General features: G+C 43.9%; 1 protein-coding gene across 4 annotated transcripts in view; it reads left to right on the forward strand.

Moving 5' to 3' along the window:
- The first annotated feature begins 232 nt into the window (after window positions 1–232).
- GOLM1 (golgi membrane protein 1) overlaps window positions 233–27,661 on the forward strand; it is a 190,225-nt gene continuing 162,796 nt past the window's right edge. For 2 of the 4 annotated variants that reach the window (XM_029617183.1, XM_029617196.1), the window contains exons 1-2: window positions 267–412; window positions 26,159–26,307. In XM_029617183.1, the coding sequence (XP_029473043.1) occupies window positions 26,179–26,307 (129 nt within the window). In that variant the 5' untranslated portion in view covers window positions 267–412; window positions 26,159–26,178. The other 2 variants (XM_029617189.1, XM_029617205.1) reach the window with 2 other exon arrangements.

The raw sequence follows: 27,661 nt of genomic DNA on the forward strand, positions 1-27,661 counted from the left end.
CTCTCTGATCGCACCTGAAGCATCGCAGACACCGGAAAGCACACAAAGCGCTCTCCCCGCCCCTTAGACGGGGAGGGTTAAGGAGGCCGTGGCTCCTCCTCCGGCCCCGCCCACGTGCCGGGCTGAAAGCGAGCTTGACCCGCCCCTCTCCCGTCGACACCCAATCGGGAGGCGGAGGCGAAGCCAGGGGGCGGGTTAGTTAGGCCGGGAAGCAGCAGCAGCAGCAGAGAGGCCCGGCGGGACGGGGAGAGCAGGTGAGTGAGAGGCGCGCGGCCTTGCCGGCTGTTCTGGTTGCAGAATCGCCAAGGCTTGCCCTCGCGTTCCTAGACCAGCGAGCCCAGGATCAGAAGGAGGGGCTCCTGCTTCTCTTATACTTGCGTTGCCCTGCCAGTACAAGTTCCGGAGACCGAAGGTTATCCTACTGCTAACATCTAGTTGTGGGGGGTTGTTTTTTTTTTTTTTTTTTTTGGGGGGGGGTGTGTATTTTAATTTTGTATTTTTTTTTCTCCGCACATGCAATGGGAGAGTACGTCTGCTGCCAAACTCCCGGGCAATGTTTTAGGGGCATTGATGCATCCAGTAGGAGAAATTTGTAAAACGAAATTTAAAATATGAACTAAAGTCTCTGGCAAAAGAGAGAGAGAGAGGGAAAAAAAAGCTGTTTCCGGGGGTTGAAGGGCGCCTTGTATCCTTCCTCCTGTCTCCCCCTGTAATGTGGTAATTGGCTTTGGGTAGCTGGGAGCCGATCTGGTGGTGCTGGAGTTGCTTCGGGGGCAGAATTGGGTTTATTGGGCTGCTGATGTGGCTTGGGTTCGCTGGCAACAGTAAATGCTATCTATCTGATCCCAGGCTGGAGGACGCGAGGGAGTTAGCCATTGCTACTAATGGCTTCAGTTACATTACTTCTGTAATTCGCCAGGTTTCAGGTGGCATAAAACGAAGCGAACGTTTTACGTTTCTCTTTCGTTACTTCATTTTTAAAACACGTTGAATGCTGCTGCAATGGACGCGAGTAGGCACGGCTGAGAATATTACTGACCTGTGACTGAATTTGTAGAGGATCCGGTGGATTTGGCTTTGCCTTATTCCTGGTAGGTGCCACATAGAACAGATGTCCCTCTATGCGGGGGAGGGGGAAATATATCGGTTAAATGATGAAAAACGGCTTTGTTGCTATTCTGAAGCTTTTTAATTTTGACTTGTTTGTATTTGTTAAAGCGTCTTCAGTTTCTGCCCTGTATTGTATTTAATCCCTCGCTTGCTTAAAATGTTGCTAAACCTGTTACACGACTGCTTCCTTAGGCTGCCACAACTTCTGTAACATGATGATAACATTTATCTGTAATATAAACTAGTTATTGGGTTTTACCACCTTTTTCTTGGTTAACTTAAAGAAACCACAGAATGAGGACAAAGATCAAACGTCAATTTTTTTTTTTTAAAGTACCAGCAGTGTTTGTCAGAGCGGTATATGACTGGGTGCCATTCTATTAAAGAATCGCATTAATACCGCTTGCACAAGTGACTTATGAATCGCAAATGACAGGTCCCAGAACACGTCAAGATTTGGTGTGTTGACTCATGTTCCTTCATCCTTGAAAAACATTGGAATTATATAGAGCCAAGTCAAATGGTTCAATAAGCCCCTGAGGCAGCTCGATAGAGCGAAACTTGGCCAGAGTCGGGCAAGTTTCAATAAAGTCCATTTTTTACCGATTCCATCTTTTCATCTTTCTGTAAACCTGTTACACGACTGCTTCCTTAGGCTGCCACAACTTCTGTAACATGATGATAACATCTATCTGTAATATAAACTAGTTATTGGGTTTTACCACCTTTTTCTTGGTTAACTTAAAGAAAACACAGAATGAGGACAAAGATCAAACGTCAATTTTTTTTTTTTTTAAAGTACCAGCAAACGTTTCAGCAAGGTTGGCTTGATTACACTTACCTGGAATATGCCACTGTGTCACTTCATATTTTTTATTTCCTAACATCTGGCCAGCAGAAGTACTTTTGGAGTCTATTCCATGTTCCTGTGACTTGCCTGTCTTATTTTTTTGTGTTTGCTGTTGCAAGGGTTGTTGGACATGAGGCATTTCCCAGTGCTGGGGAGCTCATGCACCTGTGTGCACTCTTGAATCATTTAGGAAAATACCTGTAGAAATAGGGAATCGGAGTTGCTGGAGGCAGATAGCAGGCAGGACCATTGAAGTGGGTTTGATACTGAGTGGAGGCCGATGCAATACCATGTGCTCAGGTTAGCTCACAGGTTAACCCGCTGTTGGACACGCATCCATAATCCTTTATACAATAAGGGATTAGCGCGTCCAAAACGCACGATGAAATCGGCACGTAGCTGCTAGTGCTCACCAAATGTAAATTCCATGTTGATGAGGCTATTAGCTAGTAGTACTTCCATATGTAAAACATAAATGAGCACCCGACATGCACATTTTTACCCTGAAAAAATTAATGCCAGCCCCGGAGCTGGCGTTAAATCTTGGAGTCCCAAAAGTTTACAGAAAAAGCTGAAAACCTGCTTTTCTGTGGGTCCTCTGGTGATATTAAGTCTGAGGAACCACCGAAAGCAGCAATGTGAAAAAAAAAAAAGTCTTGCCAGATACCATGGATGCGCTAGGAATGCACAATTTCTCCCTAGTGTGTCCTTTTTAGCATGGTGGCTCATTTGCCTATTGCATAGGAAAGGTGCTTCTGCGCACGTTTTTAGCACGTCTGTATGGCATCGGTCTGTGGATTTGGTGGGGCCAAAGGCCAGCTCAGGATAAAGGTCTTATCACTTTTCATAGATGTGGCAGGACCTGTCTGTGTGATAGCAGTTGGAGACCTGAGGAGTGCTAGCAGAGATAAGAGGTGGTGGTTGGAGGAACAGAGCAATGTATGAGTTGAGAGAAACTGGAGGAGCCGTAGCAGTGGCCTGAGGTGGGGGAGGGCAAGGATAACCTGAAGAGTAGTGCCGGAGGGCAATGTTCTTTCTCATTTTTGTGGGGGTATGTCAGTGTGGAGCGAAGGTGGGCACATGATTCTTTTCTGAGCAGGTGGGGGGAGGGGTTAGAGAGGGCTCATCCCCACTCCAACTCGCCTCTAAAATTTCTTCTAATTTTATTTCTTTATTTTTACCTGTGTGTGTGCACATTACTGTTGTACATGTTTTACAAATGTGTTGCGTGGGAGGGTTACCTATCCTGCTGTTCCTGCTACAGGTCTGCCTCAAGGGACCCAAACTCAATTTTTTTTTTTCTCCATCTTGGTCTCTGCTTTCATCTCTTCCCTTCATTGCCATCTTTCTTCTCACAGCGTTTAGCTCTCTCCCATATTGCTCTGCTCCGTTTTATTCTCTTAACCTACCATTTCTTTATTTCCTGTTCCCTTCACCTCCTTCTTTACTCCTCTATATTCTATAATCCCTCGCTTGCTTAAAATGTTGCTAAACCTGTTACACGACTGCTTCCTTAGGCTGCCACAACGTCTGTAACATGATGATAACATTTATCTGTAATATAAACTAGTTATTGGGTTTTACCACCTTTTTCTTGGTTAACTCCTTTCCCATTCCTCCCTCCCTATCCTTTTACCCATGGTCTCCATTAATCCTCCATTTCTCTTCCTCTCTTCCCTATTTCCACCCTGCCTCTTCTACCAATCTAGTATCTGCCTTCCTTTTTTTCACCAAAATGTGCCCCTGCCTATTCTGCTGTTTTCCTTGGAATCTGCCTGCCCCCCCCCCCCCCCCTTCCTACCCTCTTCCCCTGCATACATTGCCCCTAAGTCTTAGCACACCGGTCACCACCAAATTCCCTCCTTTAAGGTCCATCCCCTACCTAGAGCCAAGAGGCACTGAGATGGAATTCAGAAAGCAAGCTCCCCTGTTCCCAAACCCTACCAGTAGGGAGGAGCAGGGAAGAACAAGATCCCTTTCCTCGCAGCTGGGTTGCAAGAGGAGGGTCAGAGCCCTCACTTGCACTCAACTGATTGGCTGCAGGAGGCGGATGGTGGGAGGAGTCCCTTAGGCTTTACTGATTGGTGCAAGCAACCAGGAGATGGAATAGGAAGACGGCCAAGCCCAACCTGCATGGCGAGCCCACAGCCCTGTACCAGAGGTATTAAAGTTGTGGGTGGCTGCTCACCCATGCAGCAGAGGGAGAATGATGGCAGCAACAGCATGAAGTGGTGATAGGGAACAGAGGAGCGTCAACTAGAGGGAGGTGGGAGTGGAGCTGCAGTGACAGCTGGAGGGATGGGGGCCAGAGGAGGGATGATTGGAGGGGGAGAGCTGGAGGAGCAGTGGCTTGAGGCAGCAGCAGAAAAGGAGTTGCTGGGAGGGAGGAGGGCTAGAGGGTGTGAGCATCAATGGCTAGAGATAAGAATCGGCCCCAGGAATGCTTTCTGAGGAATTCTGAAGCTTTCATACTGGAGTTGGGGGGTGAAGGAGAGTAGCACTCGGTGCATCTTGGGATACAGGGCACCAGCAGATGTGGGGGGAAAAAAAGCAGAATGGCTACCATGTATGGATTCCAAAAATTGAAACAATATAATTTGAAAAAAAACAAAAAAATGTTAACAGCAGTTTGTAACTCGTGGAAAGGTTATTACACCACATTTTTTTTAACTCTCTGTAAAACATCAAAAGTTTGTAAACCGTTGTGATGGCGAAACCGAACAACTGTATATAAAACTTGATAGATAAATAAATAAATATAAAATCTGGGTGGATGGTATTGTCCCCCTTAAAACTATATAATACTTATCTTTAAATGTCAGGGATGGAAAAATATTTAGAATAGTGAGACAGGTTTCTGACATCACTACCTGTCCCATTTTCTTCTCCCCATTTCCTGTGATGTCTTGCTTGGTGCCCTGTCCTGCCTTCATCTCTGCTAGGGTCTTTGTTGCTTTCTGTGTTCCAGCAATAAAAGGAGAACGTGTGAAATGGCTGGTGCTAGAAGCTTGTTTTTGTTTGGAGATTAGACCCAGTGACTGGATTTAGTGCTTCGTACGTGTTTAAACTATGGAAATATTGAACCTTGACTTTAATTCAGGATTGTATTGAGAAGTAATAAAAAGAGCCTTAAAGCAATAGCATTAAGTTTGGGGTTTGTTTGTTTGTTTTTTTGTTTGTTTTTAATCCTTTCATTTGTCCCATTATGGTTTTTATACTTTTAAGTATATTCCCTCTTTTGGGCCTCCTCCCCACCCCACTACCTCTTGCTCATTGTTTTGCAGACCTGTGTGGTCAGATATCGCCAACTGCTTGCTAAACCTTTTTTATTTCCACATTATTTTATTCTGCATCAAAGAAAATATGGCCAAGTAGCACGATTGAGCTCCTGCCGTGATGTATCCAATTCGTGATGTATCTTGATCATGAATAAATAGGGTCCCCCCCTCACTCAAAAGTTCAAAGTGTGGGGATGGGATTGATTGTGGAGGGGGAGGGAGGTCTAACTTGTACTGAATTAGAATTACGCCAAAACATTTGTGGGTTTGAGGGAGGGGGCTTAAAAGTATTAGAGAATGGAGCCATGACCTAAAAGAATTTAAAGATCACAGTGGTTCTCAACCTTTTTTTTGGCCAGGACACACCTGACAGATGGTTCTCACACGATTGTCAGGGGGCTGAATGTAAACATGCACTCTGCATCCACAGGAATCCCCTCAACCCCCAACAATGAGTGCAGAGCAGATCTAAGGCATTACCCCGTACAACTCACCATACCAAAAAAGATGTTTTTGGTGTCATCTCTATAACAAAATAAACTCCCTCTACTACCAGGCACAATAGCCTTCTTAATGAAAAGACAGTAATTTACCACTAATGCATGTCCTATTGAGAAAACACAACAAGTAAGATTGATACAAATGCCTACATGCTAGTAAAATATCTCACCTCAATCACACACCCAGACCTGACCTATTACCAAGTACAGAAAAATTACAAATATGGAGACAGAAACTGGAATGGAAAACCAAAAAAGTCACTCTGCATGAAGGTCAAAACTAGAGAAATGGAAATAGAAATATAGAACCTAACACAGTCCCAGGATCTGCAATAATGCACACAAACTAACCCACACAAAGGTACACCTGCATTATGGAACACACTCACAATAACAACCCTATCTATGAAAAGGCAACCCTACAAATATTAAACTAGGCCCTAAACACTAATACACATCCTATTAGGAAAACAGAACAAGCCAAGCTGCTATAGATTCCCATACAGAAATAATTGTAACACTATACTAATAAATGTTACAAAACAGCTGCTGAACAGAATAACATCCAACAATTAAGTCATAAAAATTTATACATTTTCCAAACACCAATAAAATATTTCAAAACAGCAGACACATCACATAATACCCAATATTTTAAAATGGCAATCAAGAAAAATAAACTTAAAACGCCACCATTACTTACCCTTTCCAGCAACTCTCCTACTCCTTTTTCTTGCATGCCAGTAGGACACATCAGAAGCAGCAGTGGATGGTGAAGCTCTGTCTCATGGTCCTCTTCCTTAGGGCCCACAACCAGTGTCTCTCACACACACACACACCAATTATACTCCACAGCCAGTCTCTCACACACCAGTGACCTCCCCAGCCAGTCTCTCGCTCTCTTTCATCACCCCTGAACCAGTCTTTCTCTTTTTTTTTTTTCTCTCCTCTCCCCGGGTCTCCCTCTTATCTTAGCCCCTTATCCTCTCCACCAGTATTCATTTCAGATTGGAAGATTGATTTGCAGTGTGTTCCCTCCTCTCCTGCCTTCCCCTGCCTCAGAGTGCCTCTTAGCCAGGCTGCAGCGTGGGGAGGAGTCAGAGGCATGAGCTTTTTATTCCTGTAGCACTACCACCAAAAAGGGCCTTGCTCAGTGTCTTTCACTCCCCATCTCTGGCCTGGTACAAGCACTGCAGTGCTGCCTCCCCTCCACTGTTTTAGGATCCCTGCCTCCCCTTCCCCCAGCTCCAGTTTATATACTGCTTGAACCTCGTGGTTACCTCGCCTCATGGGGACAGACCCCCTCCCACGAGCCACGGTAATTCTCACCTAAGGAGCATAGTTACCGAACCAAACTTTCTGCTATTCCGATGTCGGCAGTCGGGCAGGCAGCACTCGTGCACTGCTGCTCGCTTCTACACGCGCGGCGTTTCTAGGGAGGGTGGTGGAGAAAGAGGCCCTGCAGCTGACCTCGGACAATGCCGCTTTCTCCCCCCTGCCCTCCCCAGAAACGCTGCGTGTGTAGTAGCGCGCCACTGCGGTGCAGCCTGTTTGAGTCTTGCTACTCGCTGCGGGGATTAGGATTGCTAGGAAGGAGGATCCTCTGCCCAGGGCAGCCCCGAGACAGCTCGCTTTACTGACCTGTTAAGTGAGAGAGAGGGGGCACTCTGGGCGGTTGCCCTCCCTGTCAACAGGGTGAAGAGGAGGAGGAACTGGATCAATATTTATTTATTCCCCCCCACCCCCGGACTGGCAGGCACTGAACCGAAGCCAAACTGCTGCGGCCACGATGTGCAATGGAAATTGCTACAGTCCAAAGCAAAACATGTGCAAAGAACGGCATTCTTCCCGGTCAGTGTAGAAGGAGGAGCTCCCCATGGTCCCGCGTGGGTGGAGAAGATTGGGAGTGGTAAACTTTTTTTTTTTCTGCGGCCGCCACACGCTGGTTGAGAACCACTGATGTAGACTGTAGTCAGTGTATCTCTGTCTTTATTTTTATTTTTTTATTGCAATATTGAATTCATATTAAACACATTTTCAAGCTATTTATTATGTAAAGGTAATGTCCTTGATATTAACTTCAAAAATATTAGCTTGAATAAGGTGACCTGGTCTTCCTTGTCCAAATTTAGGGCTTAATTTACCATGGCTTTTCTCCCATTCCGTCTCTTATAGGGGAGAAAAATGAATGATTTCACTTTGCATTTATAACTTATGCTGCATAGGTAGTCACAATTATCTTAATTAAAGATCACTCACCTAGGCATAGGTAGTCACAACATTTACAGTTAGGTTTACTTATCAGACGTTCACTTAGATCTTGGCTCTGCAAAATGTGGAGCTCTGCAGAAATTTTATGCATAGGAATAAGTCTTTGGGACAAAAAAAACAGAATATAATTTTGAAAAATGATAGTAATGCTGCAGGGCGAAGAGTTCCATTGTATTGCTAATGGCAATGGTAGTAGCTCTGACTGAACATCTTCCTACTTTTTCTAAGACCTTATGTGGCAAATATTAGCAAAAAAGGGTGGCCTATCTGATATTCCTGCAGTTCCATTTGATACCTTTAACTAGACTACTTTTCTTGTAACAGTCCAACTACTTATTAATGAGTATGCTACTCTTTTTGATTTCTTGCTCCTCTGAGGTAGATAAGATTTTAATTGAGGGTTTTTTTTCTTTAGTAATAAAGATGCATTGTTTATAGGCCATAAAATACAGATTTTTCTTGATGTTTTTAGACAGAGTAGTCAGAGATCCTTTCTAGGCGGGGGGGGGGGGGGGGGAGTATTTTGTTTTTATCTTTGCTACCTAGCCAAAGGTCTTATAAAATTAGATGAAAATTGTTTTTTGTTTTTTTGTTTTTTTTGTTTGGGTTTGTGGTGGTATTTATTTAAACACTTTTCTATACCGACCTTCATGGTAGAGACCATATCAGATCGGTTTACATCGAATTGGGGAACTGAACCATGAACAGTAACCAAAAACAATAGGTTGAACACGAAGAACAAAGTTACATTTAACAGGGAAATTAAACTTGGAAGCATAGACTGCTGGAAGGAAGGAAAGGCTTGAGACAGAAGAAAATTATTAGTATAAACAAAAGCTGAGTCAGGGGGCTCTTATTCTGGACTTAGGGATAGTATGGAGATCCATTGCTCCTGAAGGAAGTTCTGTCGACTATTGTGTGTCATGGATAGATTTGAAGTTGGGTTTCTTTTTTTTTCTATTAAAGTTTTCCTCATTGAGTCTGTTCTTCACATCCCCATATTGTATTCGGGCAGTTTTGACTTGTTTTGTTTTATGGTATTTCTGACTTCTTTGTCCTTTTTCCATTCATATTTTGCCCTAGTGTCTGTGAGCAGGATTATGCTTGTTCATGTAGGTTGAAATTGATAGAGGAAAAAAAAAAGTTACTAAATCCCTGTTTATATTTTAATTCTTAGGGATCTATCTACTAAGGTGTTAAAATTGGCAGTTTTAATGTGGTATCAATTTTACTGAAAGAATGCTGTTTGCATTTGATTTTCTGGGTTACGTGCTTATCCTAAAGTGTTCTTAAGTTATAGAACGCTGCTTGCATATGGTGGAGAGATGTGATAAATTTAAAATGCAAATTGTGACCAGGTTAAACTGAATGTAACCATTTTTACGTTGCCACGATTGGTGGAACTCTGCAGCCTTTGCTTACCAATCCAGTTAACATTGGTGGGGGGGAGAGCAATATGGAGGCACTCTGCCTACTTTCACCCTGACCTCTCCCCAGGACTGGGGAAGTGGCAGGAGGAGGAGCTCCACCTATCTGGCTCTTGCCAGTCAGGCCTCAACTGAATGGCCCTTTTTGCTGCCTTGTAGCTTGACTTGCAAGTTGCACACCCACGTGGGTCAAACTACGAGGTGGCAAAGCCATCATTCATTGTAGGAGCTGGGTAGGCTGTGCAACTCCTCCTGCCACTCCGCCAGTCCTGGTGGGTGGGGCCTGAGATTTCAGTGGGTGATAGGGTGCTTGACTGAGGGGCCACTGCGTCCCCCCAGAAGGTAACTGCTAGGATGATGACCCAGTCAGCATGCTAGCAGTTAACTGCACTTCCCACAGGTGTAGTTAAATTTATTTTGGCAACCTTTCCAAACACTGCGCTGATGAGTAATGAGCACATACCACATTATTGGCATATTTTAATTGGCAGCAATGTTGAAATTTAATGTAACTCTTTTTTTTTTTTTTTTATTGTGACCACATTAAGCACAACAACGCCATTGAAACACATAAATATAACTGTAATGGGGCCTAGTTCAGTGTTTCCCAACCTTTTTAAACCTAAGGTACACCTATATATTTTTTTTAAATTTTATTTTTATTGATTTATAACATTTAAACAACAAATGTAGTAATCCAGGAATTTCCAGAAAACAATTATCATATTCAGTTTTCAATACATAATAATATTCTAGCCCACATCTAGGGGGAGAAGGGAGTTCCTACTGCTGGGTGTCTACTTTCTTATGCAACCCTATCTCCTAAAACAACACTATGTTTCTGGGATTTATCCTTTAAAAATCGCTCCAAGTGTGTGGGATCTGTAAAAATAAACTTATTATTCTGAAACATTACATGACATTTGCAGGGAAATTTTAGGAAGAAACTTGCTCCTATTTCAAGAGCTTGTTTCTTAAGAACAAGAAACTGTTTTCTTCGCGCTTGTGTTGCGTGGGAGACATCTGGAAATACTAATATTTTTTGCCCGCAAAATATAAAGTCTTTATTTTGAGAAAAATAAGTCTTTATCCCTTTTCAACGAAAAGGAAATCAATAATGTTGCTCTAGTTTGAATATTGTCCATGGAGTCTTCCAAAAATGTAGAGACTCCAGGGCTATTCAAGCTATCTATTCCTCCCTCCTGAGCTTGGAGCAATCTTTTTGAAGGCAAATAATATAACTTTGACAAGACAGGTATTTTTTCAATCTCAAAGGATAATATCTCCATAACATATTTGTTATATAATTCAATAGCAGACATTAATCTCGATTTGAGGAAAATTCAATAAACTTAAATTAAACGACCTTAATTCGTTCTCAAGAATGTCAATCTGATTATGTAGCATCAAATTATCTTTGATAAATGAAGTAGTTGTAGCATGCATAACATTAACTTGCGGGTTTAACCCTGCTACTGCTTGTCTAATTTAACAGTTCTGCTTTCTAAATCTTCAAATTGATTTCTTACTTGTACAGAAAAATCATGCACTTGTACTACAGACCTAGATAGTTTCTTATCAATTTTAACAGATAACTTCCAAACATCTAATAAAGTTACATTTTCTGGTTCAATTTTATTTCCATCTTGCTCATTTATTTCTTCATCTACTATCCTAGGGCACGGTACCAATTTATTAGCAGCTGCAATATCCCCCTGCATTACATTGATCGTAGGTCTATTCCCCTCTGTAGTAACCACATTTCCCTCTTGGGTCTGGGCTGCTATCAGAGGGTTTTCAACATTATTTAATGCCTCAATAATCTCCTTAAATGGTGGTTGGGGGGGGTTGCACAGACCTGGGGCTCAAGGAAACCCCCAATAGGGAGTTTCCTTCTACATCTTCCCCCACCACAGACTCAGTGATATGAATAATATGGTTTTCCATGGGTCCGTGTATTCTAGACAATGGAGTGGTAGGTGAAGAAGTCCAAGTCTTGGATTTACGTTTCCTTCCCATAATAATTAGAAAAAGAAAAAATATTTACCAGGGGCGCGCCCCTTTGGCTGCACGCCGGCGGCTGCGCGCCGCAGGGCCCTCACTTAAATGCTGTCCCGGGCACCTGATTATGACATCACAAGGGGCCGACCTCCCGGCCCGGACTTCCCTCCTCCCTCGACCAGGGAAACAGCAGTTCCTAATGCTCTCTTTCAACGTTCCAGCGTCTGGTCTCGGGGTTTCCAGCAGGTAGGCTGTCTCTCCTTCTCCTCAGGAACACCTATATTAAGAAAATGTTGAAACATAGAAGTGATGGCAGAAAAGGACCTAAAGGTACATCCAGTCTGCCCAGCAAGCTCTCATATTTATCAGTTACTCAGGCAGCCAAGGTCGGGCCTCTTGTTGCTTTCTGTTTGAATCCAATTTCCTTTCACCCCCTGCCGTTGAAGCAGAGAGCAATGTTGGAGTTGCATCAGAAGTGTAGTATCAGGCTTTTCGGTTAAGGGTAGTAACCGCCACATCAAGCCAGTTACCCCCATGCTCTTGTTGGTTAGGCATGCTAACTTCCACGGGGCAGGCAATGCAGATATGGGAAGGACTCGTATGCTCAAAAGGAGAGCTAGGGAAGCGCCAACAGGTCCACCCATCTCTCCCAAATTTTCACATGGAGAGAGGGGCATACACATGAACTCATCACAATGGGTCAGTTCTGTATACAAGTGCAGGAGAAGAGGTCAGCAAGATGTAGGCAGCTGGCTTGTTTAGTTACCTTGGTCTGCCACATGTGGTATCCAGAGTTCCTCCATTGCTATTGCTCCCGACTCCCAGAATGAGTCACATCCGATGCTCAGTGCACATTCTCTCTATCTCACTTAACTTGGGGATAAGTTGGAGGCTGGAAGGGGGTAGATAAGGAGATTCTGTGTGCCGAGCAAAGCAAGTCCCAGCTCTCCATATCCTGCTTGCTGCCTAATAATTACCACACATGGAGGCTAATGTTGTACCGAGGAAGAGGATTCATGCATGATTACTCGTTTCCAGACAGGAGCTCCTGTATGTTTAAGAGCTACCACTGGTGACGCTTAGTGCTGAATGGAGCCCAGATCTAGCCTGGATCTGAGCAGCAGGCAGTAGTGACTTTTCAGTGGCTCACCGGTTATGCAACATTGCCTTATCTGATAGATTCCTTAATATCTTTTTGTGTGCTTTGGATGAAGTTGTTTGCCTCTCTTGTTCACAAACTTACTTTGTGGTTCTTACATCCCCAGAAAGAGCAAATGTAGTTGACCTGTGCCTTCTGCCTAGCTTCTGCATCATTTGCTACATGCATGCCACTTAAGCCATGGTGCCCTCCAGTATTTTGTGGTGGATTCAGAGTACTAAACTAATTTCACGGGAAATAAAATCTATAATTCTTCCCTTTTTTAAAAGAAAAATTCTCCTTGAGTTCTTGCCACGCCCTCTTGCTCCTTCTGTGGTCCAAGCTGACCTTTGCTCATTCCTTCCCTGGTACAGCAGCTATCGTTCTTGGCCTGCCTTGAACCTATCGCTCCTTTTTCACTTGCTGCCAAGTGGTCTTTCACTTTGCTCCTGCGTTGGGGTCTTGCTGACTGCCACTGTCCATCTCCTTCATCTACCAACTGCCATTTGGCCAGCTTTATGTGGTTCACAGTGAGTTTGAGCCATGCCGTTTACTCCCATGCTCTTCTGTAGAAGAATAGCATGGACATCTAGGCGTCACATGGTGCTGCCTCAACGCCATGTGGAACCATAGCAGCAGCAGCAGTGGGGCGAGGAGCTTAGATGGTGGTCAGTGAAACCCCAATGGCAAGTTTGTGGGTGCATTTTGGTAGCTATTGTGGTCACAAAATAACTCTTCTCAGCCCAGTCATCGGGACAAACGCAGCCAGTCTGGTTTTCAGGAGATCCACAATGAATCTGCTTGAGCTAGATTTGCAAGCACTGCTTCCACTGTGTGCAAATCTCTCCTGCAGATTCATTGTAGATCTCCTGAAAACCTGACTGGGTTGAGAATGACTGCGTTGGGCTTCTATTTCTCTTGCATTGGTTCCTGCTCATACCATCTGTTTTTATAACCCCTTTCCATACTGTTCCCTGTATTTTTCACTATCCGCTTCCAGGAGCAGTCATGAAAAGCAAAGCACTGTGTGAAAACTCTACTCATAATCACCTATAGAAAATAGCCGTAGGTAGGTAGGACTGGTGATGACATTGATTCACCAAAATCCAATCATGCCTGCTGTCGATAATACCAGAAAGTGGTGGTGTAAAGCCTGCAAGCATAAGTAGGCCCAGGTCAGAGCAATTTGTTCTCGCAAAGCAATGAATATATTTCTGAAATCACCTCTGAATAAAGACGTGGCCTTGGGCAACAAGAACATGCAAATGTTGCTGCTTTCCAAGGGAAGATGTAAAGACCTGTTTTAAAAAAAAACCAAAAACAAAGGAATTGCTCATTAGAAGACACTTGGTTGAGTTAAGCAAGCAACCTGTAAGGTGCTAGAAATGGCCGTGAACGTTACTGGCTAGCAAGACACATGCTTTGCAGCCTGGCTGTTTAGTGGCGCTTTACCCTATGGAATTGGGATTCTAGCCCTATAATCAAGATTTTTGGCATCAGATTATGCACTGGTGTATCCACTATATGAACACTTTTTTTTTTTTTTTTTTTTTTTTTTTTATATTTCCTTCTAGTTCTGAGAATCAAACGTTACATCCCTGCCTCACAGATGAGCCTGAGAGAAGCACAGTGATATCCTGAGATCCAAATTTTGGCATGGCTGATGTGCTTTCTTGGTATTGTTCACAGTTGCCAAGGAGTAATGTTGATTATGCAGGCAAGCCAGGAAGTAGAAACTGAATTTGAGGTTATGTTGCTTAAAAGGTCTGTTTTCTAAGAAGGTGGAGAATGTTATATGTAATTTAATGAAAGCGGAGGCAGGAAGGTGGTGTTTATAAAACAAAGAGCTGCTCAAAAGTAGCCCAGTATATTCTGCACTTGGATGCAAAACTGTCACTGATCAAACTTAAGGTACAGGATGTTAAGTGTTGTCATCTTCACTCTTAGCAGTCAAAACATCAACTCCATTAGTATAACCAGGGTAGTGATAGATTATCAGTGTCATGCCTCCTGTATTTACTATAGACCCTGCCTATTTTTGCTATTGCACACTCCTGAAGAAATTAAATGTTTTGTTAATGAGAAATCTAATATCCTGCCTTCTTGGCTTATCAACTCTGAAATTTTACATCCGGATCTTTTGTGGTTGATGGCACTTGACTGTTGGGCTTCATTGCCTTTTGCGGTCTGTGTAATAGAAGGATTGACTGAGGCAACTGGACAAAGTGAGGCTGATTCAACAAGGCACTTTATGAAGAGCTTCTGCCACTGAACAGCATGGGATAGTCCTAACCAAGGTGGTTTTAGACACTATTACTAGACCAGCTTTGTCTAAGCAGCTATGATACCATGAGTGAATTTTCAAATGAAGGTGAACAGGTGGGGTGTTCTGTGGCTTCAATTATTAGGGATGATACTTATGCCAACACAAAAGCTAAATGCTTAAATAGATATCGTGTTCTGAGCAATACAGGTTTCACAGCGGCAGTTGTGGTTTTACCACTAATGTCATGGGACATTGTGGACTATGCCTAAAATACCATAAGCTACAGACGTCTTTAAAATTAGCTAGAAAACTCTCTACTAAAACAGCATCTATGGACTTGTTGCTTTTCTCTTGGGTAGTGTTTCCAAATGGGTTTGTCTTCCACCTACTATGAATGCAATAAATTTCACTTCTAAGCTAGGGGTATGTCTGGTGTGTTCTCAGTCTCTCAAACTTACTGCTAGTGCACTTCTTCTTAATAGTTGCATTTTGTCAAAGAGAGCCGCCTCCTGGAGCTCATAGGGTGTCAGACGTACAGACATATCAAGGTGCACGTGGAAGTTCTTTAATCATGTTGCTGGTGTCCGATAGAATTGGGATTGTTTATGTATCTTTCTGCCACATTTTCTTGGTCTCTAATTGCATCTCCAAGTACTTGACCATCCCTTCTTTTTTCTCCATACATATGAATAATCACTTGTTACTGACACTTATCAGCGATGCCATTTCTCATCCTTATCACAATGTTTGGTTTTCTTGCATTTGAGCTCTTTAATGGTTGGAATGGGAATGTCCCGAGCAATCACAATTTCTTCATGCCCTGTAATTGCCAGGGTTGTGATTTTTGTTTGTGGTACAGTGATGATGTGTTAGCATGGCTCATCCATTAGAAACCGTAAGCACTATCTTATTGTGCCTCTCTGTATAATGGCTTTCTGACACGAGCATGTCACGCTCGGCCATGAGAGTTGCAGGTTTTGGGAATTAATGTAATATGTTCTTCTATGATGGCACATTCACACTTGCAAGTGTGGCACTACAGCTGAGCCCCTCTTTTATTCGGAATCGTTGGGACCAAGACCATGTATAATGGAAGCTCCCCCCCCCCTCCCCTTTCCTCTCTTTCTTAAGCACTTCTCTTGCCACCTCTCCTTTCCGCATGATTCCCAGCTCAGGCCAGCTGTTTGAACAAGATGCTGCATAAATTGATCTACAGAGCACCAACTAGTTCAAGGATGGCCAACTCGTGGCTCTTGCTCCTCCTAGCCGCATGACCATTGAGTAGCGCTGCAGAGGACAGGGCGAGGACAGGACCAGGAAGTACCCACAATAGGACAGAGCAGAAAAGAGCCATTCTGCCCCCGCGTCCCTTCGTGCTGCTGGCTTGCTGCAGAGACAGAAGGAAGGAGCTGGATTAGGGATGAGAGGGGTTTCCTTCGCTTACCCCTGCTCTTCTGCTCCCCCCCCCCCCTTCTCCCTCCCCGTCCCCATTTGTAATCCGCAGCAGTGGAGTTGGGTGAGTATGGTGCGGGCAGGAGAGCAAAGAAGAGCCAGTCGGCTCTTTGCTCCAGGCTGCTTCCGCCTCTCCTGCTGCCTCTCTGGAGTAGAGGGCTCTTCTCTGGTCTGCTGCCTGGAGGGGAAGGGCCGGAGTGTCCACGGACCAAGACTCATTAGCTCATTGTGATCCCCTGACCTGGGATTCAGCTAATAGCAGAGGGGAGGAGGCAGTCGCCCAAAGCTCCAGTCAAACCAGAGTAGTTTGTGGCCATGGAAAGATGGTGAATATAGCTAGATGATTGATACTTGGGGGAGCAGTGCATGAAGTGAATGCTTGAAGGAGATGCGGTGTAAGAGAGAGTGAATACGTCTGAGGGCCGAGACCTGAAAAAGAGGTGAATGTTGCAAGAGTCATGGGGGGGGGGGGGGGGACGACACAACAAAATTAGGAGCTTATGCTAAGGGGAAGGTGGAGGGGTGAATAATTTCCCTTCCCATCTCCCTTAAGTCAGCAATGAAACTAGAATCTGGCATCTTATTGAATCTCAAGATCTTGCTGCCACATATTCTATAACAGCTGTGAAGAGATCAGAGTTTGGGCAGGGGAAATAGAGGGACAACATAGGGTGCTCTGTGAGAACCATTGGGGGGGGGGGGGAGGGATTGGAGGAGGCATGAGAGGCAGGGATGGATGTAGAAGGGGTTAAAAAGAAAGGGGAAAGGTAGCAGAAGGGCATGAAAAAGTGGGGTGGGGGGAGGAGGGTGAAAAAATAGAAATGGTATCAGGGTGGGGCAGAGATGGTGATTAAGTGTGGTGTGTGTGTGTGAGCCAGAGGGCATGAAAGGGGAGGGAGGGTGAGGATAGGTGACAATCACTGGGGAGCGAAGGTGGAAGGGAGGGGGGGGGGGGGGGGGGGGGAGGGTGGCAACAGAGCAAGAAGGGGTGATGGGAGAATGGAAGCTTGGAGGGGTGAGAGAGCTACAAATGGTGATTGGAGGGGAAAGGATTTCAGAGATACATATGGGGGAGGGGGAATGCTTCTAGGGAGAGTGACTCGAAAAAGGGTGAATTTTGGGGAGAGGAGATGTGTGTGTGTGTGTGTGTGTGTGTGTGAAAGCCTGAAGGGGTAATGGTAGAGGATATATGCAAGAAAACCAAACAGTGCACTGGAGGGAGTGGGGGCGAGGGAGATACTAGAGGTGAAGTGGGGGGAGAGAGTAGCACGAAGGGTGGGGAGGGAGGTGTTAATGTTAAAGGCACAGCGCCCCCTATCATTATTCTTGTGGGGGTTTGAGGTATGTTATGCTAGGGCTGATAGAGAGAGAGTGATGAGAGATACAGACATTGGGCAGAGTATTGGGGGGGGGGTGAGGGAAGATGCTGGGCACAGGGTGGGAGGATTGAGAGAGAGACTGGGGGGAGAGAAATGGATCGAATAATTGAGACTGTGGGGAAACAGTGAGGTACTGTTGGGAGCAGGTTGAGAGGATTGAATGATTTGGGGAGACATGGTGGAGAGAGTGTGAGAATCTTGTGTGAGGAATAAGAGGCTAATGGAATAGACTGAAACTAAGGGATTGAGAGAAACTGCTGGGTTCAGGGTGACTGGATTGAGACAGAGAGAGAGAGAGATTCTGTTGGAAAGAAAAGGACCAATCCTAAGCTAGTTCAAACAGCTGATCTCCGCTCTGTGTGGAGGGGAAGAGCATGGGCAGAGATCAGTTTTCCAAATAGGAGTTTCTGGATAGTGCTTCTCATGATTTTAAGTGCTCTACTGTACTACGCCTCTGTTTACACTTCTAGGAGCTGGTTTGAGAGAAGACAGCAAGTCTGTCTTGTATGAGTATTTTATTTATTTTTAATGAATTTCTTATAAGCCATGCCATCCACTATTCTGGGCAGCTTACATTATTTAAAATATTTGTAACCCTTTTGCCAACCAGAGCAGGGTAGGCAATCTGGGCTCCCTTTCTGCTTCCTTTGGAAAGCAAGGGTCGCCAGCGGGTAAGCTCTTCTGGACTGAACCCCCTCCTGCTGGGTGAGAGACATCAAAAATGCCACTCCTCCGTGACGTCACTGCTGCTGGAAGTAGTAGTTAAGGTTATTGCAAAGGCTAGGTCCAGGGTACTGGAAAATGCCAGGCTGAAGGGAGGTATTTAACCAAATTTTTGTTTTCTCTTGGGGCTATGTCGGTGAATAGTGAAAAGGATTGGAGAAACATTCTTTAGAAATACAGTAAGGTACCCAGGAAATGCACGTAATCAGCTTAGTACAACATTACTCTTACTTCCCAAGCACTCTATAACATTTTAATATCATCTCAATGAAAGCTTTCTGTTCTCTTAGATACCACCCTCTGAAGGAACCTATGCATTCAACAGTAACTCGAGTCCTGGGCCTGAAATATACACACCATTTCCCACAGTAAACATGTTGCTAGGCTTTGGGCATCCTATGAAATGTTCACCCTCCATATGTTTGTTGAGCTCAGTTACTCAAAAAATGAGTGTTGTGGCCAGTTAAGTTTAGACCTCGCCGCTGGCAGCATGAAAAATGGGGTGCGTTGCTCCGCCGAGCTCTGTGTTCCACAGGCAGCTCAGGAGCCCACGAAGAGATGTCACCACTCCTTCACTGCAAGCCAAGGTACCCTCTTGTCCCTTGATGCACTTAACTGATTATATATTAAAAAAAAAAAAAAAAAACCACCCCAAAAAAAACCCAACCCATAAAACCTGTCTAGGCCCTTGTGCAGATGGGGGGGGGGGGGGGGGGTGTCTGTCCTGAATGTCTGCACTACCGTTCACTTACCAAACGGAGCTTGAGTATCCTGTCTGTCTAGAACTTCTGTCACTTAAGGCCCTGCCAAGCAGACTTAGTCCTTCCAGCCACTGGCCTTCTCTGGAATAGGAGACTCTTCAGGTATCTGCTGGTCTTTCCCAGATTAGACTTTCTGCAGGCTCTGCCACTCTCTGCTATGCCAGCAAGCTCCATTTTTGGCTGATGCTTTTCTTTCTGAGTGGTGCACCTGCAGAATGCAGCATCTCTCTCGCTCGCTCTCTCTCTCCTTTCTATTATAGGCCTTTTCTCCACCCCCCCCCCCCCTTGCAGCTCTTGCGCTGCTTTTCCTTCTCTTGAGGAGGAAAAGAAAGAGGAGGGAAGGGATTTCTTACCTTCCTTCCTGCCATGCTCTCCTCCTCTTTATGGGCTTTCCTTCAGCACCTTGAGCCCCTTTTATTTCTCTTCACATAAGAGGAATATAAAAAGTGCCATGCAGGGTCACACCGATCTCCTTCAAGCCAGGAATTTTGTCTGCAAAGTGGCTAGCCACAAAGTACCTGTCAGATCTCTTCCAGTAGTTGATCCGATCCTCTGGAGCCATGAGTAGGCCTGGTTTTCAGGATATCCACAATGAGTATGCATGAGAGAGCTTAGATTTGCATACAGTGGAGGCAGTGCATGCAATCTCCTGTGCATTCAGTGTGGATGTCCTGAAAACCTGGCCTGTTTGTGGCTCTCGAGCATTGGAGTTGGCCACCCCAATCTATTTCTTGTTACACTCCTAGGGATAAGCACTGGATTTCCCAAGTTTACCTGGCGGCTAATGTTTTATGGACTCTTCCTTCGGGAACTTGTCCAATCCTCTTTTGAACCCCATTATGTTAATTGCTTTGACTGTGTCCTCCAGCAACATATTCCATACCTTGATTTGTGCGCTGAGTGAAAAAAAACTTCCTAAGATTTGTTTTAATTCTGCCAGTTGCTAGTTTCATGGAGTGTCACCTAGTCCTAGTGTTTGAAAGGGTAAATAAGCATTCACTATTTACTCATTCCACCCCACTCATGATTTATACATTTCAATCTTATCTCCTCTGTCTTCTTTTCTAAGTTAAAGAGCCCTCATCTGTTTAGCCTTTCTCCATAAGGAAGCTTTTCCATCCTCTTCATCATTTTTGTTGCCCTTCTGTATCTTTTTTTTTTTTTGAGATGGAGGAGACAGAACTGAACAGAGTAGGAGGAAGTGATGTCATCACCCACAATGACTGCATAAGCCTGGAGCTCCCGACCCAACTCATCTGAATCCTCCAACATCGGGTGTCCGCAGTGGGTTATTGCGCTATTTTTGCATCCCAGTAATCCTCTCCATTGGCAGTATGGCATCTCACAAGAAAAAAGTAGATTTGCAGAAGTTTTCGTACACTAATGCCGCCTCGCTGCTGGATGTGGGTCCTGACAGAGGTGTGCAGGCTGACCATGGAGCACTTGGGGGTGAAGTGGAGATGGCCTGCCAACTCAGGCCAATTTCATAAGCTGGTTTGGGGCCCAGCGAAACAATATGGCAGACCTGAAAACAGAAATTCATGGCTTGCTGGCTGAGATGAAAAATGAAATCAGTGAGCTGGGGAGACTGGTTGAAGACATGGAGATCCGCCTGGAGGACCCAGGCCTCTGAGCTTGCTGGCTGTAAATTGTCCCAAGATAAACTTTTGCAGACCCATCTGGATTTATTAAATTATATAAAAGACCTAGAAAATAGGTCCAGTAGAGTGAATCTAAGGTTCTGCAGGATAACGGAAAGCTCTGAATTTGCTGACTGTAAGCAAATGGTCGCTAGCATAAGCATGCAAGTTCAGGGCTCACATGCTGAATCACTGGAGACTCTGTGGTGAAACAAAGAGCGCACACAGCATTGGGGGGCTATGCACAATAACCAGCCATGCGACATAATTGCCTGTTATCATAGTTTCTCTCTAAAAGAGAAAATTGCTGCAGCGGCTCGGAAACTGGAGCCTGTGATATGGAAAGTCCACAAGGTGGAAATATACCAAGATTTGGCAATCTTGACCATACGCAAGTGAAGAGAATTCAGAGGAGATATTACTACGCTCCGTGGGAACAATGTGAAATACAGGTGGCTTTTCCCATTTGCCTTGAGCTTTAGTATTGTCAGAGTGAATTCCCATGTTACCACAGAGAGTGAGGCAGTGGATAAATTTGCAAGCCGCAGGCCTGGAAGTAACTTTCTCAGTTTAACACCGCACCTACCCCTGGAAGCGGCCGATTGCACAGTGGTACTCAAAGATGGTAGTGCATGGATAGGGAAGGAAGATGTCTTCAGAGATATTCTGGTGGCTTGCTCCTTCCAGGGATCCTCCAGCTTCAATTGTCTGGCCTTTTTTGAGTTAAATACTGGTTGATTATTGTTGGGACTGGGAATTTTTTGTCTCTTACTGATGCTTTATTGCGGATATGTTTAGCGCTCAATTGGGTAAAAAGGGGGACTTTCTTAAAAATGTTTTTGTTTTTCACTGTGTCAGGGCTACTTGATACGATGTTGGCATTCCTCATGGAGGTGATCTACAAGGTTGGGAGTTGGATCTGGTCTGGGCAGTAAGGGAGGGGCGGTCTTGGAGGGGTAGGTATGGGTGGTTGATTTATTTATTAAAATCTTTTCTATACCGTTGCTAAGTTTATATACCATCGCAACGGTTTACATGTAGGCACATATTTAATGTAGGTAAAAGTGTACTATAGTACATTCTAACAGGTGCCATCAAAGGTTCGGTTACAGTATATCATTAGACAAAATAATTTTTAGAGAAGTGGGTCATGACAGAGTGTACTGAAAGTACTTTTACGGGTAAATTTATCATACATATTATTGTCAATATGCTAGTTGTGATGTGGGGTTCATAGACTACTCTACTGTGGAGGGAGCTGCAGACATTAGATCTAGCAATTTCTACATTGATCCTGTTTTTTTATCCAGTTTCCAATCCACAATAGGACACTGCCTCCAATCCCCTGAGGACCTCCCAATTTCCTGAGGCGTCCTTCATGAGGAACTCTGTCAAATGCCCTCTGAAAATCCAAATACACTATATCTGCATGTTAACACACTGAAAAAAAAAATTCTAGTAAACTGGTGAGTCAAGACTTACCTTGCGCAGAAAACCATTTTGATTCTGAATCCATTAACCATGCCTATTTATGTGGTCAGTAATTTTGTTCTTAAGAATAGCTTTGACCATTTTGCCTGGCACAGAGAGGGTTCACTGGTCTATGGTTTTCCGGTTCACCTGGAGCCTGCTTTAAAAATTATCACATTGACCATCCTCCAGTCTTCTAGTACCATGGCTGTTTTAAATGATGGGTTTGTAATTTCATTTTTCATGTTTTTGTTTTAATTCTTTTATTAATTTGATGTTTGAATGTTTTATGAGGTACAATTAATCTCCCAAAGCAATGTGTAATTTGGACAGTGATTTTATAAATGTTAAACTGGAATGCATACCATCCAGTCCCGGTGATTTATTATTTTTTAGCCTGTCAATCTAAGTTATCCTTCTCCCAGTTTCACAATGATTCCATCTAGTTGTTTAGTCATTGCCATCATCAAATTGTTTCCAGAATGGGATTTCACTGATGCCCTTTTTAGTAAAGGCAGAGGCAAAGAATTCTTTTGATTCTGTTATTTCCTTGTCTCCCACGATCACCCCTTTCACTCCTTCGTTATCTAGCAGCCCCACTGACTCCCTCATGGGTATTTTGCTTCAAATGTACTTGAAAAGAGTGTGGGGTTTTTTCACTTGTTTGCTTCTATGACCAGCTTCTTTTCAAATTCTCTTGGCCTGCTTTAATTTTTTTTTTTTTATATCTAACTTGCCAATCCTTTATACTTTTCCGCATTGCAGTCGTTTGGTTTTCGGCGCTGTCGCAGGCAAGTGGCTTTCATGATTCTCATAAGTACATGAGGAAAAACTTGATCCACTTAAGGTGCACTGTGAACGCCAAAGCCTAGGGAATGAGTCTTGGGTCTTAAAGCCAAAGAACTAGAAATCGCAGAAGACTCCATGATGATCAGGAAAAGTTGCTTTGGGTTTTCAGTGGCTCGGGCTGCACTGTTGCATCTTCGTTCCCAGTCGGATGTACAGTTGCTCTGTTTTGTGGTATCTGGACTCCTGACCTTTCTGGGCCGTGGTTTTAAGCGCTAAAGGCCACTATAGGCCACAGAGGTCTGTTCCATGTTTCATTCAGTTTTGCTTCTGACTGCTTTGTGAATACTGAGGTGAATCTACAGCGCTGTGTGACACAAAAATTGGCTGAGGGTTAATTTTGAATGCTACAGAGAGACACTCAGTTGACATGTTTTTTTTTGATCTCATGATTCATTTTATATGTTTAAGTTTTTATATACAGCACTTTCCAAAAAATTGTTCAGGGCAGTTTAAAGGGTTATGTTTATAATATAGAATAACATATTAACAATAAACAAAAATAGTAAAACATTTCTAGCACTAAAATCTATTAAATATATCAGGACTAGCCGTTAAGCCCGTAAGAACGGGCTACATTATCATTTTTTATTTTTCATTCTGTTTTTGGACACTGCACCCTTCCACACTTCTTCTCCCGCACTCCCCCTTCCCCTCACTCATTCACCTCGGTCACTCACCTCCCTTCCCTCAGTCTTACTCACCCTCACCTCCCCCCTCAATTTTCCCTCCCACTCCTCTCCTTCCTTCAGTCACTCTCCACCCTCTCTGTCCCAGCCCTTCTCCACAACTTCTTACCCTTCCCACTTACTCGCATCCCTTTTCCTTCCATCCCCTCTCATCTTACCTTTTCTACCCCTCACCTCATCCACAACCCTTTCCCTCTCCCTCTTGTTCTCATCAGCTCGCCTGCCCCCCAGGGTCCCGTTAAGCAAGGCCCCACTCTCGCTGGACGGCGCAGACATGGAGACAGGAGGTCTCCGGGGGTCCCTCCCTTGCGCGCCTCACCACCGGGCTAGTTGCTGGCTGGCTCGCCGCCGCTACTCCTCCCACATTAGAATTTTTTTTCGGTCCGAGGTCTCCGGGGGTCTCTCCCTTACACGCTCCTCACCACCGGGCTCATTGCTGGCCTGCCCGCAGCTCGCCGCCATCGCTGCTCCTCCCTCCCTGACGCTGCCTCCCAGCGCCATCTTTATGCTCCGCTGCGACCGATGTGCTTTCCCATCCGCGCATGTGTGGTAGAGCTGCTCTCTACTGCGCATTTGCGGCACTTCGGTCCAGGCTCCTTTATAGGTATGATATACTATTTCTTTGTTCAGTGCTAACACTGTTTGTTATGCCTCTGAAATCCTAAAATCTGGTAGATATAGTCTAGATCTAGGAAAAAAATATACATCAAGCTGCTAACTTTCGGATAACATTTAGAAAACCTTTTTTCTTGCTTATCAATTAAAGCATAATTATTTATGCTGCGACATTATGCAATAATGCAAGCACGTAATATAACACATAACCGTAACTGTATAGTTTTGACATCCAAACTATGTTTATGAAGCCTACAATATCTGTTAACAATCACAGGAACCTTTTGGAAACTTTGTAAACCGTTGTGATGGCGAAACCGAGCGACGGTATATAAAACTCAATAAATAATAATGGTAGGGTTGTTCAGTTTAGAGAAGAGATGACTGAGGGGGGAATATGATAGAGGACTACAAAATTATGAAATAACTTGAACAAATTACTGTAAATCTGTTTACTCTCTCAGATAAAAGGACCAAGGGGCACACCATGAAGTTAGCAAGTAGCTCATTTAAAACAAATTGAAGAGAATTCTTTTTCACTCAGCGCATAGTTAAGTTCTGGAATTCATTGCCAGAGGATGTGGTTAATGCATAGTGTAACTGGGTTTTGATAAGCTCCTAAAGGAAAAATCCATAAACTGCTATTAATAAGCAATAGTAGCTTGTGATTTATTTAATGTTTGGGTACTTTCAGACTTGATGGACCCTTGGTCTGACCCAGTATGGCCTATCTTATATCTAGAACATAAGAAAATGCCATACTGGGTCAGACCAAGGGTCCATCAAGCCCAGCATCCTGTTTCCAACAGTGGCCAATCCAGGCCATAAGAACCTGGCAAGTACCCAAAAACTAAGTCTTTATGTTCTTAGATTTGAGTGTGGTCAAGGGCCTAAGTAATTGAAATGAAAGAACAGGATTGCTTAAGATATGAAATTGGCATTCTCTTTACCTTCTAGATAAAGCTTTTGTCTTATAGTTGACAGGAGCACTTCCCCCCCCCCCCCCCCCCCCCCCCCCCTTTTCTTGCTGAATTGTTGAAACCTGTTAGTCTGCCTACCTATAATGGCAGTGCAGCAACTAGCTACTTTTTTTCTCTGCAGATAAGTCAGCTCTGCATCCAAAAGCAGCAGGGCTAACAGCTCCTTCTGGTTATCTTCTTGCCAGATTTCTATTTTTCTGCTTTTTTTTTTTTTCATTTTCTTTTGTCCCAATCCATTTTTACTTCTTTGCAATAAAAGACATGCACATCTTATGGCTACACCTTTTTATTTATTAAGCCTCCCGCCTCACCTTCACCTGCTAAGCTCGTCCCTGAGGGTGGAGGGGTGGTTTAGCTTGTCACTCTTTTATCTCACAAGAATTATTGCTTTGCCTGCTTCCTGGTAACAGAATTAGTCAGTGGAGGAATAGGAGTGGGTTAGTGTAATTTTTGTTGCTCTGCTCACTGTCCTTGCAGTAGTAGAATTTTTTTTTACTTTTCTGGTGCAGATCTCAGTATTAGAAGTGCTAGCTGCCTTGTTTCTGTTGCACATTTATAGCTGTTGGAGCTCTGCTTCTGAAAGTGAAGATCAGGCTGGCAAAGCAGCTTTGAATTGGACCATGCTGAATTGGCCTTTCTCTGGGTGTTCTGGGTTTGTTTTTTTTATTCCCCCTGAAATACTGCATATGCAGGTTTGTCTGAGAAAATCTGGTAGTAAAAATAAGTGAATGTTAATCTTTAATTCTCTTTTTGCATTTACAGATTGAAGCACGTTGCCTGGAATGCTGGGGCTTAGTAACGGCCGTAGAGGAATGAAGTCACCACCTCTCCTGGTCGCCGGGCTCCTTGCTTGCGTGTGCGTGCTGGGGATCAATTACTGGATTACCAGCACTCGCTGTGCTGATATGCAGGTAAGGGTGTCTGCAGACATTTCATACGTGTCTAAGGACAATCCGTTTTGTAGATGGCTGTGTTTAAATAAAGATGAGTCGGTATTGCGGACTGAATAAACGCTTAGAGCCGGCAGCTTGAGGAGTAAAATCTTTTTTACTCAAAACAGCAAATATAAGATTTGTTATGGAGAGAGCAGGAGATCACCATGCGGTGGACAGGGACAGCTGTCAAAGATCGTTCACAGATACCAGGATCTATATAGGGTAATACCTCTAACTTCTACACCAAACACTGTTTGTTTTCATAACACTTTTCCTAATTGTCTGACATTCTCTTTAATAGAATTATAATACCATTCTCTCTTATACATATTAATGAAGCTGGGATTCTTGTAAGGCATGTGACTTCTTGTAAATTGAGCCCAGTAGGCAGGAATGAATCTTTAAAACTAATATTCAACTTTTTTTTTTTTGCCTTTATAGCATATTTTGTCATCTAAATTCACAGTGCATTCATTTTTGTCATCTAAATTCACAGTGCACTAATAGCTTTGTAGAAAAAAACTTTTCAAAGCACCCTAACATCGGGAACTCGTGATTCAAGCTCAGGAACCTGTACCATATCCATAATCTAGTTTGCTGTTTCCCAGGCTGGCCCTGGAATAACACACCTCATCTGCTGGTCATGTTTTTAGGATATTCACAATGAATATGCATGTGAGAGATTTGCAGTCACTGCCTCCATTTGTTGACAAATATATCCTGTACTTAATTGTTGTGGATATCCTGAAAACCAGACTGGCTAGGGGAGAGTACTCCAGGACTGGCTTGAGCAACATTGATCTATAATTCACTGTTGGGTGGTGTTTGATTAGTGGCCCAGAGAGTATAAATTGGCGCATAAATTTCTCTGGTTGTGTGATCACTATTTATAGAACCCCTGTCTTGAATGGATTCAATCTGTTATTGAATCACCTGCCTGAATGAAAAAACCCGGAATATAGGTGGAGTCTAGGCTTGCAGTCATTGCAAGTAAGTTGGGTATTCCTTTTAATCAGCTGCATTGGGTTTTCTGGGAAGCTTCCTAACTGGGATGGATGTGCCTTTTCATAAATTTATGGTGACTAGATGATGAAGGGATGTAATAAGGGATCTTTTGACCTTCCTGAACCTCTGTGTATATAATTTACTTCACTCAGCTTCCTGTTAGACTTCTCCCACATCCCTCAATAATACATGGTTAAAAGGGGAGGTGAAAGAAGCTATTTTAGCCAAAAGATCTTCATTCAAAAATTGGAAGAAGGATCCAACAGAAGAAAATAGGATAAAGCATAAACGTTGGCAAGTGAAATGTAAGACATTGATAAGACAG

This window comes from Rhinatrema bivittatum, chromosome 1 (assembly GCF_901001135.1).
Source record: "Rhinatrema bivittatum chromosome 1, aRhiBiv1.1, whole genome shotgun sequence".
In the NCBI taxonomy this organism is placed as follows: domain Eukaryota; kingdom Metazoa; phylum Chordata; class Amphibia; order Gymnophiona; family Rhinatrematidae; genus Rhinatrema; species Rhinatrema bivittatum.